The sequence below is a fragment of the Cricetulus griseus genome, chromosome 6, assembly GCF_003668045.3.
Source record: "Cricetulus griseus strain 17A/GY chromosome 6, alternate assembly CriGri-PICRH-1.0, whole genome shotgun sequence".
Classification (NCBI taxonomy): domain Eukaryota; kingdom Metazoa; phylum Chordata; class Mammalia; order Rodentia; family Cricetidae; genus Cricetulus; species Cricetulus griseus.
Genome location: NC_048599.1, coordinates 103,955,302 through 103,976,753, shown reverse-complemented (window position 1 = coordinate 103,976,753; position 21,452 = coordinate 103,955,302). Strand labels below are relative to the sequence as shown.

At 38.3% G+C, this 21,452-nt stretch overlaps 1 protein-coding gene across 2 annotated transcripts in view; it reads left to right on the top strand.

Annotated features, from left to right (window-relative positions):
- The first annotated feature begins 2,051 nt into the window (after positions 1 to 2,051).
- The window catches only part of Dync1i2 (dynein cytoplasmic 1 intermediate chain 2), a 55,114-nt gene continuing 35,713 nt past the window's right edge, over positions 2,052 to 21,452 (top strand). The window contains exons 1-4 of one of the 2 annotated variants that reach the window (XM_027420204.2): positions 2,052 to 2,206; positions 4,553 to 4,669; positions 7,449 to 7,566; positions 19,301 to 19,391. In XM_027420204.2, the coding sequence (XP_027276005.1) occupies positions 4,562 to 4,669; positions 7,449 to 7,566; positions 19,301 to 19,391 (317 nt within the window). In that variant the 5' untranslated portion in view covers positions 2,052 to 2,206; positions 4,553 to 4,561. Of the gene's footprint in view, positions 2,207 to 2,266; positions 2,429 to 4,552; positions 4,670 to 7,448; positions 7,567 to 19,300; positions 19,392 to 21,452 lie in introns of those variants that run through there. The other variant, XM_035446309.1, reaches the window with a different exon arrangement.

The following is a 21,452-nucleotide window of genomic DNA, read 5'->3' as shown; positions in this document are numbered from 1 at the left end:
GGCACCAGAGTGGCCCGGACTACAATGAAACAACAATCAACTCCAGGACGTGGCAGCACCCCCAACCCCCCAAAGACGATCAACGCCCCAGGCCAGCAGGAAGCAGCCTTAAGACATCTTCGCCCCTACTTCCCTAACCTGCCACGCCCAATTCTCTAACTTTTATAATAAACAACAGCCGGGATTGTAAGAACAAAACACCTGGATGACCCTAACCCCGCCCCCTAACAAGCGGGTACTCACTCACCCGCCATGCCTTTCGACCTTTGCCCTACTGCGCATATGCAACCTTCCCTTTAAAAGGTCCTGCCCCACACCCCTCGCTCTCTTTCTCTCGGCTTCCCTAGGGTTGGCTGACTGCCCATCTCCCCTTTCCCCCCTTTCTGGTAAATAAACTCCACGTGGATTGCTTATTCGTTGTTCCTTTCCTTATTAGCAGCTGCAGCTTAAACAAAAGAATAACACTGGTACCTTTCTGCATCCTGTTTACTTGGTTAACTGTAAATCAACTTTCCTCAATCAAAGGCTTGTTTCTGGAATCATCTCTTCATGAATTTTTTCCCTCCCTTACCTATCTCTACAGTTTACTTCCTCAATAGTTTCTTAACAGTTAATTGAACTGAGAACCCGGTCTTTCTCTCTTGAGAAGAGGGGGGTGTGTTTTAGTTCTTACAATATGAAGCTCCATTCCTGGGACACGATGAGTGACACTCAGGAGAAATTTTCAAGTGAATAGACAAAAACTAAATATTTGGAAAGAAGGAAACAAAGTTTGCATAACTAAACACTCATTGAAATTTTAGAACTTCAAATTTGAGGTCAATCTAAACTTAAGCAATGTGCTTCTTTTCAGTTTTCTAGAAGATAAGAAAGATAATATTTTGGTATTGAAAGACCCCAGAAGGGGTACTTTCGTAGAAGGAGACCCGCACCCAGGAATCAGCGAAACCACAAACTTTGGATGCAAAGGCAAGAGGCTTTATTAGTAGCGCTGGTACCCGGGGACTTAGCTTTGTTAGGCTAAGCCCTGAGCCCCAGAAGGGGAGTCCTTTTATAGGGGAAAAAGGCACCGTAATAGTCAGGCGAATCGGCCTTTATCTTTTGCCGCGTCCAGATGGCTGACCTTGGGACGGAGCGATCCGGCGGGGGCCGGGGCCGGCCTTGCGCGGCGGCGGGGAAGTGCCGGCAGCTGTGGGGATCAAGGGTCGGGGGGTGCAGGGGAGGATGTATTCCCCACGCGCTCTGCCAGCTGCGCGCCGGGAAACTTAAAAGAAAAAGCTAAGGGCGGGGGTCTTTCAGTATTAGCTTAATACTTGGCAAATAATGCTTCAAATTATTCAAATAAACCTTTCAAACCATGTGAATCAGTCGATACATTTCTGATAATTCATATTCCAATAATTTCCTTTATATTTAAAATCTAATCTGATCCAATAGTATAATTTTTTTTTTTCAAGACAGTCTGGCTGTCCCGGAACTCCTGCTGTAGAGCAGACTGGCCTTGAACTCACAGAGATCACCTACCTCTGCCTCCCGAGTGCTGGAACTAAAGGATTGAGCCACCATCACTGTGCATAAGAAACTTTCTTACTAAACTCACTTAACAGAAAAGTATTCTGCTATAAAATACTAGAAATTATTTTATGTGCTAATTAATATCTTTTTATTTAGATCTTGTGTACATGCTACATGAAGCTTCAGTAAACACCCACATCTACAACCCGTGTTCGAGGCTTGCTTGCTCGCACTAAAATTCTATGCACAGGTAAGGTATATGTTCATAAACACCTTTAAAAGCGTCCCTTTCTCAGATTCAGCATTTCTTAAGATTTTGCTAATATTTGGCCTCGGATAGTAAGAAACAACACTTACAACACTGTGAGCACTGTTCAACCAAAGAAAACACTTTCAAGACAGGCGCGGGAATGGTCCTGTGGGCATTTTAATGGCAGAACGAAGGCCTTGGTGCTGGGAACTGAAGTTAGGACAGACTACATATCCCAGCTTACCTTGCCTCTATCGGGGACCACAATTCCCACAACCACAGAAGGCGCCTAGTTGCCGGGACTTGTAGTTCTCTGGGGTGTTGTGGGCTCCGCCCCAGGATGTGAGGTGCAGTTGTCCAGCTTTTGCCAAAGCGGAAACACTTCGGGCCCCGCGGCCGGTGTTTTACCTGTTTCGCCCGTCAGCTTCTGTTTTACAAAAGGTAAGAACTCCGCCCTTCCCCGCCAGGCGGTCGCGTCTCTGCTTCTTTGAGCGACGGCGGCTCGGAGCAGCCGTTTGTCCCTTGGCTCTCGCCGTAGCGGCCGCCGCCCATCCCTCTTTGTGTGACTGGGACGCCGCGGATCTGCGGTAGCGACAGTTGGAGAGGGACGATCCCGGGAAGTTACCGGCCAGAGGAAGCTTTCTTAACCTCGCCACCTGACAGGTGGGTCGGCCGCCCTTCTTTCAAGGCCCCTTTGCCTCCAGTGGCCGCGTCGGAGCTCGCGGGGCCGGCCGGCCGGCCGGCCGGCCAATCGTTCTGACAGCGCCGGCCCTGGTGACTCTGGAAGGCCTGGGGAAACCACCGCGGCCCTTTGGCAACACTTCGGGACCCTCCGCGGGTGGCCGGAGCCCCGGGGTCTCGGGTTTTCACCCGTCTGGCGGTCCCGGGACACACCCCAGCCCGGATCACGTCCTCTTGGCCTTAAGCCCAGGAAGAAACTAATTCCTTAAGCTTTGCTTAGTTTTATGAATAAATGTCCAGGCACCTGGCGTGTGTGTTGGAGGTCGCTGGACACTGAGAGGTTTCTAACACCATTCTAGATACTTTCCTCTTCCCGGCGTTTTAAGAAAATGAACCTGTCAATCACGGAGCAGAGGCTCTGGCCTGCCTGAGGATGAGGGAGCTAGCTGATGACCTGTGCTGCAGCCGGACAGGCCAGTTATGGTTGACTGAAAATAAACTTCTTTAATCTAGATAGCAGATGGTATTGCTATACTTGTTGACAGTTGGCCGTAAACAGAAAGTAATACGTCCAGCCTAGCATACAGAGTAATGTATATGGAAGCTCTCTCCAACAGCCCTTACAGCGTGAAGCTTTTTTGAGACCTGGAAAGGGTGGGTGAAGAAACACCTGCTCTTGCTTTTTGAGTTTGTTCAAATGACTTGACTGGGAGTATATGTAAGAGTTTATAATATATGGTTATATTTAAGTGATTTCTCCTGTCACCTGCACACCACTTTTTTTTTTATTTTTTTATTTTTTTTTTTGTCCACTGTCCCACCAGTCTTTCTGGAGTACTGAAATCAGAATTCCCTTTTTGCATTTAGGGTGGGTGAATTTTGCCTCCTTACCAACTTGCTCATAATCCAAACTTCTTCTGTTTCCTAAGAGATTACTCCGAAGATTTTCAAGAGGTTATTTGCCCAGTTTCCTAAATCTAAAGTATTTATTCCTGAAATTGTACTGAGACACTGACTAAACCAGTAATGTAGATAAATAAGGTAACAGATTCCTGGTTCCTGCCTTACGCCCAGCCCATAGGTTACTTTTCTAGTTAAAGATACTGGTTCATCACCCATTGTAACACTCAATATAAAGTCACGTTCATGTTTGTAATTCCATTTACTTTACACATGATTCATTCTGCCACTATAATTTTAATGTTAAGGTGGCCATGCTATGAAAGTAACAAAAACACAGTTCCAGACTCAACTAGCTAACAGTCTAATATGGAACATGTCAGGTCCATTCACAGAGAGTCATATAAAAATTCCATGAGAAGGTGTAAGGGTGGAAAAATATCATTTGACTTGATTGCTATGGAACATCTATGGAACTTAAAGAATTTTTAGGAACTTTCTGTTTAGCCATTCAGTGTTTTTTTTACCAACTTTCTAAGAACAAATGCAGCAGTCTCTGTTTTTGGTTTCATGGCTGAAGACTAAGCATTCCTTAAAAATCTGTCTTGCTATGTGTGGCCCAGGCTGCTTGAATTCAGACTCTTCCAGCTCTGCTTCTGGAGAGCTGGGATTATGGGTGTGAGCCATCATACTCTGCTAAAACCTAAGTTTAATGCTAACCTGTCTTTTGTTTAAAACATTAGTTATGACTTTTATTATCTAGTACTCAACTACAGAGGCATCAAAAGCCTCTGGATCTGGGGTTGCTGCTGACTCCTCTAATCCCAGCACACTAGTGTCTTGAGGTAGGAGGACTGCCATGAGGACATCCTAGGCTACATCATGATTTCAAGGCCAGCCTGGCCAAAGAGTGAGACATTGTTAAAGTTGCTCTTAGGAACATTAAAGTACTCACTAAGTGCTAGCTATTGTGCTCAAGTTTTGGGTAATACTTGTTCATACATTTGTTTAAAATGTTTTCTTATGTCTTAGTGGTATGTATCTATGTTTTTATTATTTAAAAAATATAACTTGTGTGTTCTTCTTAGGTAGCATTGAAATTCTTAGCTTACTTAGGTACATTTCTTGAAGTACTATTTTTTTTAAGTGTGGTACATTTTTTTTAAATCAATTAATGATATTGTAAATGTTGGTATACTTTTTAAGGTCACAGCCATGTCGGACAAGAGTGAATTAAAAGCTGAGTTGGAACGTAAGAAGCAGAGGTTGGCCCAAATCAGAGAAGAAAAGAAGAGGAAAGAAGAGGAAAGGAAAAAAAAGGAAGTATGTTTGATTTAATAAAACAAACAGCTCTTTAGTATGAATAAGTACATTCTGTTTCAAGTATGGACCTTTCTGTAATAACTTCAGAATAGTTGCAAAACCAACAAATCCAGTTGGTATTGTCAGTGTAGCATTATCCGTGAATCTTACTTTACAGCTAAGTATATGGCAAAACTGATACAGTATGATGCATTTCTAAGATTTGAGTTATGGAAATTGAATTTATTCATGTAGTCTTCTAGGGATATATTTTTGTGCAAAGTAAGATCATCTGTATTATAATACTTTATAAGATAGCAAATATATGTTTATCATAATAAATTCATTTTGTAAATACTTTTGCTAATTTGCTAGAATAATATCCTGGCAAACTGAGCTATATATAACAGTTTGAGTAGAGGATTTGGATATACTTAATGTTTATTGTGAGATAGTCACGGAAATATATTTACTGAGCAGTAGATTTGATAGTATCAATAAGCTACTTTAATCTTCTGATTTTACTTACCACATACTGTAATATATAAATATTACAAATATACATTAGCTCTGAGCTGGACATATTTTACTTGTCCTGCATTAACATTTATACATTAAGTCTCTATTGCAGCTCTTGAGGAAGATTTGTTTACCTGTATCACAGATGATTTCAAATGGCCAGTATACCATAACTTGACCTAAGTGTGCCTGTTGGACAAAGTTTATGTATGTAAATGCCAGGGTTACAACAAGACTAGCAGATATCTCTCAGGAACTAGAGAAAGAGCATTGGCAGAAAAGTGACTTAAAAGTTATGTGCAGCATTGCCATGACTGTAATTGAACAGTTTCCTGTCGCCCCCCCCCCACCTTTCTGTGATATACAGAAAAAAGGTTGAAACTTTGCATTAGATATTTGATTAGTAGCTAATGGCAGAGTAGATTCAAATAGTATTTATAACCTTAAACTATTCAATAGTGAAAGCAAAGTTGATTTTTATTCTTTACAGGTGTCCGTAAGTGGCCTCTAAGGAATAATGGTTATGTGATTGATTTTTAACTTAAAATCTTTAAAACGTGATGAAACAATAAGCAGCGAGTCTCCTATATTGCACACAGTGAGGCATCAGCTTGATAACATCGTCTCTTTTGCTGTATTCTGATAAAAATAAGTTAATGTGATACAAAAATATTGTGACTGGTAAAATTCATTCAATATAAGTAATAGTTGTCTACTTGGAAAGCTTTTCACTGAAAGCTTAAACTTTACTCTAAAAATGTTGAGATTTGTCCAGTGTAGCTGGAAGATTTTGCTAAAATTATATATAAATGGCTAAAATAAAAGTTGGCAGCTGGGTGTGGTAGTGCACACCTTTAATCCCAGAACTTGGGAGGCAGAGTTCCGAGTTTGAGGCCAGCCTGGTCTACAGAGCAAGTTCCAGGACAGCCAAAGCTACAGAGAGAAACCCTATCTTGAAAAAAACAAAACAACAACAACAAAAAAGTTGGTAAAAAATTTTGTAACACAAATGTTTTGTGTTACTTAAAAAAAAAAATTGGTTTTAATTGTCCCAGATATGTGTTTGTTTTTGTTACTAAAATATGACCTGAAAGCTGGCCTTAGTGGCACTTGCTTGCAACCCTAGCTACTTGGGAGATTTAGATAGGAAGATCTCGAAAGTCCATAGAGTTGAGACCAACATGCATAGCATGGGGGAAAAAAAAAAAAACATAAAATAATAATAAAAACTTAAAAAATGAGTTTTCTCTAGATTTTTTTTTTTTTTTTAATTACCGCTGTGTGAGTCCAGAAGAGAGTTTAACAGCTGGAGTTAAAGGTGTTGTGAGTTGCCAGACATGGGTGCTGGGGATTGAACATGGGTCCTGTGCAAGAGCAGTGTGGACTCTCAACTATGAGTCATCTCTTCAGCTTCTTTAGAAGAGTTTTTGATAAAATTCTTTATATAAACTCATTGAAATTTTTAAAAATGGTTCTTTTGGGTTTTTTTCAACAAAGCAAATTGTCTATTTACTTATATCTTAATTTCCTCTAATTTTTCCCTTCTGCCACACTTATATCTAAGCTTTTGTACCACTAGGGTTGGAGACTTCCATGATTCCTGTCCTTGGTGTCAATACTATAGAGAATTTGAAGTTGACTGCTTTTTAAAAATGCACTTGCTTTTTAAAATGTTATTTATGCATTTTAAGACAGACTCTTGCCATGTAGCCTTGGCAGATCTGGAACTTATATGTAGACCAGGCTATCCATGAACTGGGCAAATTCTCTGCCCACTGAATTCTGGGATTCTAGGCATGAACTACCATTCCCAGCCTTTTTGAAAATATATTTGTGGAAATGCCTTGATTATATATATTATATAAACATCGATCCAGTGATGATGATTTATAAAAAGAACTTCATATTAAAAACTAATTTTATTCTAAAAGTTTGTAGTTATAACTTTGATTTTAAAATACTTTTATATGGGACTGGAGAGATGCCTCAGTGGTCAGTTGCACTGACTGCTCTCTTAGGGGAATGGGTTTGACTCCCAGTACCCAAATGGCAGCTCACAAACATTGACAGCTCTAGTCCGGTGGGAGGTGCAGGGGGTGGGGGGGACACAGCTTCTTGTTTTGGCATCCATGGGCACCAGGCAAACGTGGTGCACATATATAACATTCAAGCAAAACACTATACACATAATGTAAATAAAAATTAAAAATTTTAAATAAAATATTTGTATAAATAGGAGTGTGTTATACATAAACTTGAATTTCTAATTTAAAACATTTAGACTGATCAGAAGAAGGAAGCTGCTGTTTCTATGCAAGAAGAATCTGATCTTGAAAAGAAAAGAAGAGAAGCTGAGGCACTGCTTCAAAGCATGGGGCTAACTACAGATTCCCCTATTGGTAAGTATATCTACTTATGGGTGTTGAGCTTAGATATATCTGAGCTCAGTGTATTGGTTAGATATCATTTGCATATGTTCTTTGTCTCAAAAACATTAATCTTATCATTTGCTTGGATTTCCTTTTTTTCCCAGATATATTATGTATAGTTATTTTATTTGTTTGAGAAATCAAGATTAATACCTACTAACACAAACCAAGCTACCAAATTGAATTTTCTAATTTAAATGAGTAACTTACTATTCACCATACTATGTTAAACTTGAAGATGAGTATTTCCTAATCTTAACTGTGAGCTCCTTTTTGTAGGCTAGGGAAAGATAATACCAAGTCAAAGTTATATCACTAGTACTCAAAAGCAAAGGAGCAGGAAGAGAAATCTATAGTATTCTCTCAAATCAGTAAGAGGCATAATCCTGGCTGCCTCTCTTGACAGTCATTTCACTTGGTCTTGTTCTTTTCCTGGGTTATTCATTTTGATAGTTATATTAGACAAGTAGACTGTGTAGAGATACTGAGAATGATCTAGTTATACATCAGAAAGCATTTAATGCTTACTTAAGTAATGTAGTTCTGTGTTGGGTGCTGCTACAGAAAATGTATTTTAGTGTGACAATGACCTTTAGGGACCTGGCATTTCAAGGTTAGTTTTTGAGCTAATATCTTTGTATGTTTGTGTGTGTGATGTGTGTTTTTTGTGTTTGCAGGTAGGTGCCATGCATGTAGAAACCAGAAGTGTAGTGAGATGTTTTACTCTTTTGGCTTTTTTGGGGGGCCAGCCACCTAGCTCCCAAATAAATACACATGGAGGCTTATTCTTATTTATAAATGTCCAGCTTTGCTTGGCTTGTTTCTATCTCCTCTACTTTTTCCCTGTGGGCTTTTTTCTTTCTTACTTCTGTGTATCTTACTTTCCTTCTTACTCTGTGGCTGTCTGGATGGCTGGGTTACTGGCCCACGATGTCTTCCTCTCTTTGTTTTCTCGTTGCTCTTCTTCCTCGTTTCTCCTTCTATTTATACTCTCTGCCTGCCAGCCCTGCCTATCCTTGATCCTGCCTCTCTATTGACCAGACTCTCAGCTCTTTATTATACCATAGGTGTTTTAGACAGGCAAAGAAACACAACTTCACAGAGTTAAACGAGTGCAACATAAACAAAAGTCACACCACCTTAAAATAAAATTCTACCACAGAGAAGATAACCTTGGTAACATTCCTTGGGGGCTACCCACCTTCCTGACCTTGAGCTCTCAGAGTAGACTAGGCTGCTGGCCATTTAGTCCAGGGATCCACCAGTCTCCATCTCCCTGGCTGGGACTACAAGCATATACCACCAAGCTGGTTCTGGGGCTGGAGCTCAGGTCCTCATTCTTGTGCAGCTAGCACTTTACCAATAGAACTGTCTCCTCAGTTTTGGACTTGGTTTTTTGTGACAGGGTTTCTTGCCTAGTCTGACCTTGAACTCAGAGTCTTCTTGCCTTGGCCTCCAGGTATGATGGTGTGTGCCATCATACCTAGGGTGTAGGCTAATTTCATCTAGCCTAGGTGACATATATCAGAGGCAGTGACTGCTATGTACCTGTTGTAGAACTTCACTGTCCTTAGTAAAGCCGGTATTTCTAAAAGGTTTTAAGGTGAGAAGGCTAATTATTCTTAGGATCTGTTCATTGTTACTTCTTCCTGTTTATGTTTTCTTTATTGACAGAATTTGAAGACTACAGCACATTAATTTTTATGTCTTTAATAATCCTGTGCTATATATACTTTGATTTTAAAAACAAATTAATTAGATTATTTTTTTCTGGTTATCCTAGTAACTGAACCACATCTCTTATTAGTTGTATGTTCCTTGAGAGGATCCGGGTTTTTTTTTTTTTTTCTGTGCCATTGTTTTTTTGTTGTTGTTGTTTTTCTTTTCTTCCCTTTTCTTTTTCCCCCCTTGGCCTTCCATTTCACTTGCTCATATGTCATAGTTCACAGCCCACCTCTGTTGTTGATTCTTGAAAGATCACTCTTTAGAGATGTGGGGTGGAGAGGGCTTGTCCTCTTTCTCCATTTCTAATTCTCCTTCCTATCATACATGATGGAACCATTCTTTAATTTTTAGAATATATAGGTTCTTTGGGTTTGTCTTCTGAGTGCTTGTATTTCTAATTTTTCATATTTGTGTATGTTTAACATTGTATTGTCTAATTGTTTATTCCATGTTGCTACATACATATCTGGCTAGTTATTTTTGACCTAGTATTGGCTAGTATTCCATTATGCATTATATTTTACTTCCCCAGTTTCCTAGTACAATGCATTTAGTTTGCTCTTGTCTGTTTTAGTATCATAAGCAACAGTACAAAATATGTATGCCCTCCCTTTGGAGGACAGAAGAATTCTCTGGGGATATGTCCAGGAACTAACTTGGCTGTGATGTTTTGTTTAGACTTAATTAGGTTCTGCTTATCAGTCTTGAGAGTGGCTTCAAATGCTTACCCTCCTGTGTCTGTATTATCACTGAATATTGTCCAAGTTTCTAATTTTTGCCAGCTTGATGAGCATTTCTATTGCTGTGATAAAATTTCCTAACAAAAAGCAACTTAGGGAAGAGTTTACTTTAGCTCACAGTTCCAGATCACAGACTGTCAAATGGAAATCAGGACTCAAGCTATCTAGTCACATCCCATGCCCTGCCAAGAGCAGAGCAAAATGAGTCCATGTATGCTGCTCCCTTTCTCACTTGTGCTCAGCTCAGTGTTTCTGCTTTAACACAGTTCAGAAGCTCCTGCTTGGAGAGTGGTGTCATCCACATCAGTTAACTTCATTGAGATAGCCCTTACCAACACACCGTGGGCTCAGGTTATGCCCAGCTGACATTAAAGCTACCTATCACAGGTAGTGATAAACCCAACATCTTTTAATACATACTTACCTGATTATAGGGAAGTGACTACGATCTCTTCATACAACTATCAGTCATTCAGTTTTTCTCCTCTGGGATTTGCATATGTGTGTTATTTTGCTTGTTGATTGTTGAGGTTTTTATCTTTTGATTTGTAGGGCTTTTGTTTAAAAAACAAAACAACTCTCTCCTGTTGACTCTGTTCTTAATCTTTATTGGAGTCCTTCATTTTATGTAGTCAAATATACCAGCTACCTTCTTTTTTGGTCTTGCTGTATGGCCCTGTCTGGAATTTGCTGTGTAGACCTGGTTACCGGGGTGTCTGTAGGTTTTCAGTGTGTATAGGTGGGAAAAGAGAGCCTTTCCATAGAAATGTGAGCCAAGACATGAAAGTGGAAAAAGGTAAAGTATACTCAGAGAAATAGCACAGGGTTCACTTTAATTGGATGGCAAGATAGGCACAGAAAGGATATTGTAAATGAAGGATGAGGCTGGACTTGGAGGAGCTATTGGGAGACAGTTGACAGGCTTTACCCAGGAAAGTAGTATGGTCAGAGCTCTTATCAGCTGTAAGTTGTTGAGGTTTTGGGGATTTTTTTTTTTTAATGTGTATAAGTGTTTTGCCTACATGTATGTATATGTTACCACATGTGTGCCTCAGAGACCAGAGAGTATGTAGAATCCTCCAGAACTGGAGTTAAGGGTGGTGTGAACCACTGTGTAGGTACTTGGGAACTACACCAAGGTTCTCTGGAAGAATAGCAAGTGCTCTTCTTCTCTTTTTAAGTATTTGTTGTTATCTGTGTGTGTGTATCATGTTGAGCATTTAGAGGTCGGAGTACAACTTTGTGAAGTTGGTCCCCTCTTCCTTCATGTGGGTAAAGAGGATCAAACTTAAGTCTTCAGGCTTTTGTAGCAAGCGCCTTTTCATACTGAGCCATCTCACTAGCCTTATATTCTATCTTTTTTTTTTTTTTGAGACAGTCTCTCTCTATGTAGTACTGCTGTCCTGGAACTCACTATGTAGACCTGGCAGAACTCAAACTCACAGAGATCTACCTGTTTCTACTCCCCTTAGTGCTAGAATTAAAAGCCAGCTTCTTTCTTTGTAATGAGGGCTTAGGTAAACATTTTACATGACCATAATCTCATTATAAATTGAAAATGGCATAAATCTGTAGTATTGAGATTTCCCATAAATTTGACTTCCCTTTTGAACCATGAAAACAGTTTGAAACATTGATTTTTGAAACTCAGATTTCTAATATTTATTTTTACAGACTTTTAAGGAAAATCTAAAAACTATTGAGAGCTTTTGATAAACCCAGCTTTGGGATAGGCTTCTGAGTATAGACAAGAGTCTTGCAGAGCTCCTGTAGTGGGGCTGGATTATCATGGTGATGTGTCAGTGAGACAGAGCTGCATTAGATAGGGTGTTCAGGAAGAGCTATGTGAGGGAGAACAGTATGACCAGAAGGAGCCCAGTGTGCTAAAGCTGCTTCGAGTAGGATCAGTCCAGGTGAGGCAATAGTGGGTACCAAGTCCCTGGGTAGATCCAGGCTTAATTAGGCTTGTGTGGTTGCAGTGTAGTCAGCCAGAGTGAAGTGGGTAGAGGCCAGGTGATTTAAAGCCTGGGGTAGGATAGAAGTTTTATTTTTAACAAAATCAAAACCAAACTAAACCTTTATTAGTCTTTTCTTTAAGAAAACAAACAAAACAAAAACAAACTCCAAGATAGCTATGATTAGCTTAGGAAAATGGATGTACATCTTCAAAGTATTTCACTCTAACAGAAACTTATGCTTATAGAATCTAAACATTAAAGGTTAAAAAAAAAACAAAACAGAATCTAGCATAAGTCAAAGAAATCCATTCATACTTCAGTCCTTCTCCAGGAACCTGTATTGTTATATTACTGCCATTTAGTAGAATTTGATCTAATTTAGTAATCCCTCTTCCTTCCACTATAGCTTCAAACTCTGAGATATCTTCCAACATCATATTGACAAACTCTTCAAGTCCTAGAAGTATACCACAATTCCATTTTCACTCTTTATCCATGTGAATTCTTGATCCTGTGCACTTGTGCACAAGCTCTAATGACAGGAGCTGCAGAGTTAGTGGTAGCTTAGCAACAGGAGCCATCCATGCTGACAGTCTGGAGGGGTTTTATGAGGATTTCAAGCCAAGACTTCTTTAAATAGAAACTACTCATCAGAACTGTAACTGGCCTTCAGTTGTGGATTTTGTAGCCTCTCTTAGGTGGCACTTGAGTTTTGAAAGTTAATGCTGAGGCAAGTTATTCAAATAAAAATATCGCTAAGTCAACTGTCCCTAGCCTGTAACAAGCTGATTTTGTCTTACACAGAACTGGAAAAGAAACGGTTTTAGCTGAGGCAAGTGTAGCGCAGGGGTGGCATTTTGTATCCGTATAGCACATCCATGCTTAGACTGAACCCTGCTGCCGTTTCTGTTTAATAGATTCATCTTGATCGGATTACTATGAGGGGGAGGGGTGGCATACATGCCACGGAAGGACTCTGTGAAGTCAGCCCTTTGCTTCTACCTTTACATGGGTTCTAGGGATGGAACTCAGGCCTTCAGGCTTACACAGCATTCATCCTTACTGGTCAGGCTGTCTTAAAAATCTCTTCCTTATGCCATTGTTTTGTTCTAAGTGTTCACATGAGAGAAAAGGGGATAATGAAAGGGAAAAAATATTGCTGATCTTCAAACATTAGTTTAATGTTTTTGTTAAATTAAACTATGGAAAGACTGTAAATAGCTATGCCTTTTCTTTTCAATGAGAATGTATTTCATGAATGTGAGTGGTTAATGAAAGATTTTAACTTTTTAAAATATTTTTCTCTTATGCGAATGAGTGTTTTACCTGCATATATGTATGTGCACCCTGGGCATGCCTATAGTCTGTAGAGGTCAGAAGAGTGTCAGCCACCATGTTGGTGCTAAGAACTAAACCGGGAATCTTTTGTGGCCTAGTTAGAGTTAATATTGCTGTGATGAAACACCATGACTAAAGCAACTTGGAGAGGAAAGGATTTATTGAAGCCTTATGCTCCCACATCACTGTTCAATTGAAGGAAGTCAGGGCAGGAACTCAAACAAGGTAAGAACTTGGAGACAAGAGCAGATGCAGAGGCCATAGAGGGGTGCTGCTTACTCTCTTGCTCCCCAAGTCTTGCTTACAGTGTTTTCTTATAGAATCCAGGACCACCAGCCCATGGTGGCCCCAACCATAATGGGCAGGGCCCTCCTCCATCATTAAGAAAATGCCCTACAGGCCGGCCTGCCTACAGCCTGATCTTATGGAGACATTTTCTCAATTGAGGCTTCCTCCTCTGAGATGATTCTAGCTTCTGTCAAGTTGACATAAAACTAGCCAGCACATTTTGTTAGAGCAGCAAGTGCTCTTGAACACTGAGCTATCTCTCCAGCTCCAGTGTCTTCTTCATTAAATATACTCTTACTATTTGACATGGGAATATTTAGATTTTTTTTAGCTGCATGTAAGAGTAGAAAGTTAGATCTGGCCAAAATAGAACAGTTTAGGGTGCCAGTAAGCAGGCTTTGAGAAACAAGCTAAGTGTTATTGCTTTATTTTAGCTCACAGTACTTATTGAAAATTTAAATAGTGTAAAGGCATGTGATTGTGTTTACCAAAAGAGCATAAGCTAATTACACAGAATTAGGAATATCTCTAAGTAGCTATTGTGGCCTGGATTGTGTTCAAGATTTTAGCCTTTCCATTTCCTAGTCAGATCACTACATGTTTTTCCTTTCTTATTTCTAAACTATTTTCCATCTCTTAGCTAATTTAATATAATGAAGCCAGTAGGACTAAACACATTATGGTGATCTTGTTGCCCTTAAACAATTAGGCAAAAGTGGGGCAGGGATGGGAGGACAGAAGAGATGGCTCAGCAGGTAAAATTGTAACTCTAGAGGAAGACTTGGGTTGGTTCCCAGCACCCATATAGGTAGACTACAATTAGCTGTGTCTCCAGCTCCAGGGAATCTGATGCCCTCTTCTGGCCTCTCAGGACACCTGCATGCATGTGCACATACTGCCACATAAACATACACATAATTAAAAATCTTAAAAAGTAATTAGGCAAAATGCATTTCATAATCCTTAAAACATACACTTATAACCCCAATATATAATGCCCAGCACTTATTTGTAATTTGTTACGAAGAGTTCAAAATACAGATAAAGTTGTTGTTGGATTTTTTGGGTTTTTGTTTTGTTTTTTCAATAATCCGCAGTCTAAAACAAACAAACCTAGAGGCTGGAGAAATAGCTCAGCAGTTAAGAACAGAGTTGTTACTCTTGCAAAGTAACCCAGGTTCAGTTCCTGGTACCCATATGGTGCCTTACAATCGTTTGTAACTCCAGTTGCAGGGGATCAGACTGCTTCTGACCTCTGAGGACACCAAGAAAACATAATTTTTTTAAAGTGCAGATTGTATCATGACCTAGCATATGGATACTTGTTTTCTTTTCTCTATAAAATTTTCTTGCATCATTATCAAACCTATTTAAAGTTTAAAAAATTTAGATTACTGTTCAAATTCTTTAATATGATTATTCTTCTTTTTTAATTCAACTAAAAGGTGTTTTGTTTGTGTGTTTTTTGTTTTTTGGGGTTTTTTTTTGTCTTTTTTTCTTTTGAGATGGTGTCTGATTATGTAGTCTTGGCTGGACTGGAACAAACAGATTTACCTGCCTCTGCCTCCCAAGTGCTGGGATTAAATGCATACACTACCATGCCTGACTACTAACTACTACTACTTCTTCCTTTTCCTCTTCTTTCTCCTCTTCCTTCTCCTCCTCTTCTTTTTAATGTCACTAATAAAACATCTCATCGTATTTGCTGGTAGGTTACTTAGTTGGCCATTTGGCTGGTTTTTATCTGATATTCTTAAAAGCAGGATCTCTAACATTTTTATCTCTGGTGCCAGCATAAGTTAGACCTTAAATATTTGTTCAATTTTTAAGATCATGTCTTTCTACTTGGAAAGGCCAAACAAAAGACAGCCTTCTTTAAGACATTGTAGGCAAATACATAGCAGAAATTGAAATTGGAATATCTCCTAAAATAAATGTTCTAACTTTTATGTGACCATATGTAGGAGCTAAATTTAAGCACAGCATTGCTAGTTAAGTGTTGTTTTATTATTTTCCCCTTCTGAGTTTTCTTGTAACTTTTAGATATTTTAAATCTGATTTTTAGAGAGAATACCATCCATGTTGCCAGATCATTTTTTTCAAACATAGCTTAATTCTTAAAAACCATTTCATGACAAGGAATGTTTGTTCTTTATGATGGCACATGCCCTTAATCCCAGCACTTGGGAGGTAGATACAGGTGATCTCTGTTAGTTCAAGGCCAGCCTGGTCTACAGAGCCAGTTTCAAGATAGTCAGAGCTACTCAAAGAAACCCTGTCTCAAAAAACAAAACAACAGCAGGAAAACTGCATTAATATTCATTATCAGAAGAGAGGTATTATGAATGGAGAAATTAGTATTTCAAAGGTTACTATTTAAAGAAATGTTTCATAGAAAGACAAAGAGAGCAGATGGCTCAGATGTTAAGCCCTAGGCTGGTAGCTTGTGTCCATCCACAAGGGTGTCTGATGTGTGAGTATTGTGTGTATTGATGCGCTAGCTGAGGGACCTCAGGACTTTGGATTGCCCTAGAAACCTGTACTGTCCATTCACCATCTCTGCCAACATTCTCCATCTCTGCACTCACCTTCCATGACTGCCTACCTTTTCTATGCCCTTCTTCCTGGCAAAAGCCCTTTTCCCAGAGTCTTTATGCTACTGCACACCATTCCTCACCTCAGGCTTTTGTGAGTAGTTGACCAGAGTGAGTGTTCATTTTAAATCTCAGTGCAATTCAGGTCTTTATGGATGAAAGTATCCTATTTCTTCACTGGCCAAATGCTGTAATGTTCATTTTATAGCTGTGGAAAGCCAAGGTCTTAGGTGGTGGGTAAAGCCTTCTTAACAAAGCTTTTTGTCCTAGAGAACGAAACAGTTACTCCTTTCAGTATTGTTTATGTGATCAATGAGGACTGTGGTGTAGTTTTGTTTTCATTTCGTACTTCTTTGGTTCTCAAAGAAAGGAACAAGTGCTTTCTTTGCCATGAATTTCTGAGAATCTTAAATCCATTAACGTATTCATATGTTATGACAATGCAAAATCTGTTATTGATTATTTTATAAACAGAACTTGACATAAAGGTAATCTGATCAAATCAGTGTCTTACTAAACAAATCATATTTTAAATACTTGACAAAAGCTACTTATTAATGGCTTGTGATGTTTTCAAAGCCAGTCATATTTACAAGTCATCATTTAAAATGGATTCCAGAAGTGAGTCTTTTCTTAGACTCTGTAGCTCATGAGTTCAGGGTTTTTCTCCTCCTTGAATGTATGCTTTCATTATTTCAGGGGTTTGTTGAAGTCTGAGAGTATAGTGGCAATGCCTCACTAAGTAATTACTATATTTTATCATTTTCTGAGACTAATTGAGTTACAGTGTGATAGTCAATTACTATTAACATTCCCTTGTTTTCTGTTAGCTTCCATCCTTTGATAATAGTAGTGATTTGCATTTTCCAGGTAGTCCCTTCTGAGGTACATTATTTACTATTACAAGATGAAGTTAGTCAGCTGGGTAATAGGTCTGTCTGACTTTGTTATGTGTCCTCCTTACCACTTGGTTTTAAACTGCCTCTGAGCCCCGTGAATAGAATTTGGAGATGTTGGGGTGGAGATTTTTATCTAATTGCACATTTAAAGTCATAGTGCTATTTCTCCTGACTGAGTCACCATGAGAATTTGGTAGCCCTGTTACTCTTGATTTTTTTTTTTCTGAAACATTCATTTCAGAACTGGGTTAATATATCGATTTTATATATATGTAATTACTATTTAACCTTTTTCTAAAGAATTTTGCTGACATTTTTAATGCAGTGTTCACAAAGTGAGTTCTTATTGATTAGAATCATTGATATTTGAAATCACCAGAAAGAGGAAAATACAATGAAAATATAAAGTATTTCTGATGCTTCCCAACAGAGAAATAGATTAACAATAACTTTACTATTTTCCTCTCTAATATTATCTGTAAAGAAATTAGTTTCCCAATTATGAAGTTATATATATATATACAATTTAAAGAACATAGACTTTCTATTTTGAAGATCTTTGGTATGGAAATACAATACCTCACTCCAATTTAATAAACATGTATTTGTGTTTACAGCACAGTAGACAAGCAGCTGTTACACAGTGCCATTCCTGTGTGCAGCTGGAGCTTAGACTAGCAGAAGCCTCACAGTGAGGAGACAAAAAGATAAGGAAATGGACCTATGAGAAGCTAAAGGATTTGACATTGTTATTTTACTTTAGATGCATTCCTTTTTAGCTATACTGAAATATACATGCAGTACCTAACAGTGCCAACCATAAGTGAACAGTATCAAGTTTCATGTGGTTGCATAATTGTTTCTGTTACATTTAACCATAATGTTAGAAATATTGGTTTTGTTTTTAATACTGTTTGAAATACAAGCCAGAATTAACCCCTATTAGCTCAGAAAACAAACATTCCAGCTATGGCTCCCCACCCCCCCATATTACTGATTATATAACTAGGAATTTGCCTTCTGTTTAGTAGATATTAAATGAAGTCAGCGCAACATAAAATGTGTTAGTCACTTAATGTTGCACACTGAAAGATTATTTTTAAAAGATACTTGGGATTGGGGACATTTATGGTAAAAATTTTAACCAGAAGATGGCAGTGATGAGCCTCCTATACTTCCTACTACGGTAATCAAAAAGTTTCCCAAATGTCATAGCATGAAATGTGCACGTTTAACTACTGTTACATGGTGTTGAAACATTGGAGAAAACAGTTGCTATTGTTTTATATACTATGAAGAATGTATGTTTTCTCTAAGAAGGGATTAAGAATATTTTGGGTGTCTGTATCTTTGTCTGTACGTTCAGTTTTTTCTGAGTACTGGGGTAAGAAGTTACCATACATGTTGCTGTGTATAATTTGCATGTATTGCTTTATGTTATGCATCATGTTTAGAAGGCATGCTGTTTTTATGGCCTGTTTGCATTTTCCATCCAAATTGCTGGAAATTAATGAACATTTTAAAGGAGCCATTCCTTTAGCTGTATCATTTCTGTGAGTTGCTTCTTTTCAGTGGAGAGAAAGGGATTAATTTAAATACTAATTTTTTGAGGCACTGGGGATCAAATCTAGGACCTTGTGCATGCTGGGCAGACACTAAGCTATGTCCCCAGCCCTAAAATTGTTTAAAAGAAAAAATTATTAGACCAAGTTTAACATTTTAAAACAAATCTTGGAAAACCAGGGGTTAAATTACTTGAAGCATATTTCAAAGTTTTAATATTAGCAGGGTAGCTCAATTAACACATAAAATAAGATGGTGACATTAAAAAAGTAAGAAGGAATGTTATCCTTTGAAATTAGTGGCCGTCTTTGGTGATGGACAAGATGAAGATACATCTTTCCATAATCTTGCCCTTTAAGCATAGAAAGCCTGAGTGCATCTTGCCAGAGAAATTGCATGAGATCTCAAGCATGGTTGTCAACTGTCTTTTCCCCTTTCTTCCTACTGTTCATTTTCACCCATATATTTCTGTTGTTTGGTTTCTTATCATTTTCCCCTTTTTGTTAATTACTGTCATGCTGAGATGTTTTTGAAAACACCATAAGCTGAGCAAGCTCTCCGTGTAGTAACAATGAATACCTGTCTGTTTCACTATTTAGTCCCTCCTCCTATGTCTCCATCCTCCAAATCTGTGAGCACACCAAGTGAAGCTGGAAGCCAAGATTCTGGAGATGGTGCCGTGGGATCTAGGTATGTAATTCTTTTTAAATATTTTAATGATATAACAGAATGTATTCAGTGCCAAATGCTGTCAGTGCTTTAGAAGGAGTCTAAATATTTATGTTGACTTATTACTTACTTCTTAAAATTTAAACAGCATAGAAATTCTCTTGTAAATTGGGCTAAATTTTTGTACCAGTATTTTAGCTGTCACATGTCAGTAGTAAATAGTTAAGTGGTTTTTATGATAATTTATATTAAAACAGAGGTTTTCATGAATTTAAAATCATTCTGCTTAAACAAATGTACTGGTTTTGTGTGACTGTTTTGACTACAAATAGTATAGAATATCTTTGTTATGCTCAATTCTCCACTTGCTAATTGAACATTGAAACAATTCAATTAAATAGCCCAATTCTGTTCTATTAAGTAGCTGATTCTGCTAAATAAGATAAAAATAACCATAACATAAAATACTAGAGCTGGGTAGTTAAGAGTACTTGCTGATCTTGCAAAGGACTTGGTTTAGTTCCTAGCACCCACATCTGCCAGCCCACAATCACCTGTAACTATAGTTCCAGGGCATCCAACTTCTGACTTTTGCAGGCACTGCACATAAGACAAGCAAGGTACACACACATGCACATAAATAAAATAAAATTGTAAAATAATGCATGAAGAATCAGTGTTAAAGAATTACTGCCAAGGAAACACTGATTTACTTACAGGTTTTATTGAGCTTATGTCTGCCTCATAAAACTGTATTTCATGTTTGTTTTCGGATTCTGCACACATGTTGAAACTTGTTTTTTAGAAATTCAGTAATATTCATGTACATAGCAGTTGGCGTGTTTTTATTTACCAGCATCCCTTTATTACAGCTGAAACAAGAGTAAACACAACAGGTCAAAATCTACAGTTGATTCAGAATCCTTATTTGGGACCAAGGTTAAATATCCTCTCTAGGAAAACATCTTAGCATTCTTTTAAAGGCCAGGTTATAGCTCAGTGATAAGGACTTATGTAGCATGTGAAAAGCCCTAGCTATCGATCCTCAGCACTACAAGAAAAAGGTTATTAATACTTACCATCCTTTTTTTTTTTCTTGTGCATGTGTCCCTCTGATTAAAGATAAAAATAGACAATTAACTCTGAGAGAGAGAAAACAAATAAGCAAAAGCTCCACAACACACCCTGCAAATAAAAGGGGCCGGTGGTCCAAAAAGTCAACACTATATTCAGTTCTGAAATAATCAGGTTATCATTAACAATTAAAAGATACAGAAATGGTCTGGGGAGATGACTCAGCAGTTAAGAGCACATACTGTTCTTGCAGAGGACCTAGATTTGTTCCCAGCACCCATGTTGTGACACACAGCCATCTCTAATTACAGTTCTAGAGAATCTGATGCCCTCTTCTGATCTCTGCTGGTATCAGGCATACATGTACTGCATAGATATGCATGCAGGCTAACACTCATATATGTAAAAATAAAATCAGTCTGGAACTGAGATGTGCTATCCAAAAGTGACAAATCTAGCAATACTATTGTTGCAGGTAAATGATAACTCTTATTTAAGAAAAAAAATAAAGCTTTCTTTTGACAAGTAATATTACTCTATAAAATATATGTTATGAAGGCAATTTAATATAAATTAATTTTTAGGGCTATAGCTGTTTGGTTTATGCTTCCATGCTTTTTGTTCTGTTTTTGTTTTTAAGGCATAGTCTCACAGTGTAGCCTTGGGTGGCTTGGAATTTGCTCTGGCCTGGTACTCAGAGTCTCACCTGCCTCTGCCTCCTGAGCGCTAGGATAAAAGGTGTGTGCCACCATGCCTGGCATTTCCACACTCTTCTACTTGGATATGTCAATATTCCTTTAAATATCTAATAAGCAAATGATATTTTCAAGTGAAAGGGTTTTTTCCTCTTCTTTGGGGGTAGTGGTGGTGATTTTTTTTCTTCTACAATCAACATTATAACAGTGAAAATATTTCTCAACATAACTTGCTGTATTTTCTAGATTCTTTAGTATTACATATTATTTTTATATAAATAATCTATATTTCTTGAGCTCATTGTTCCTCGTT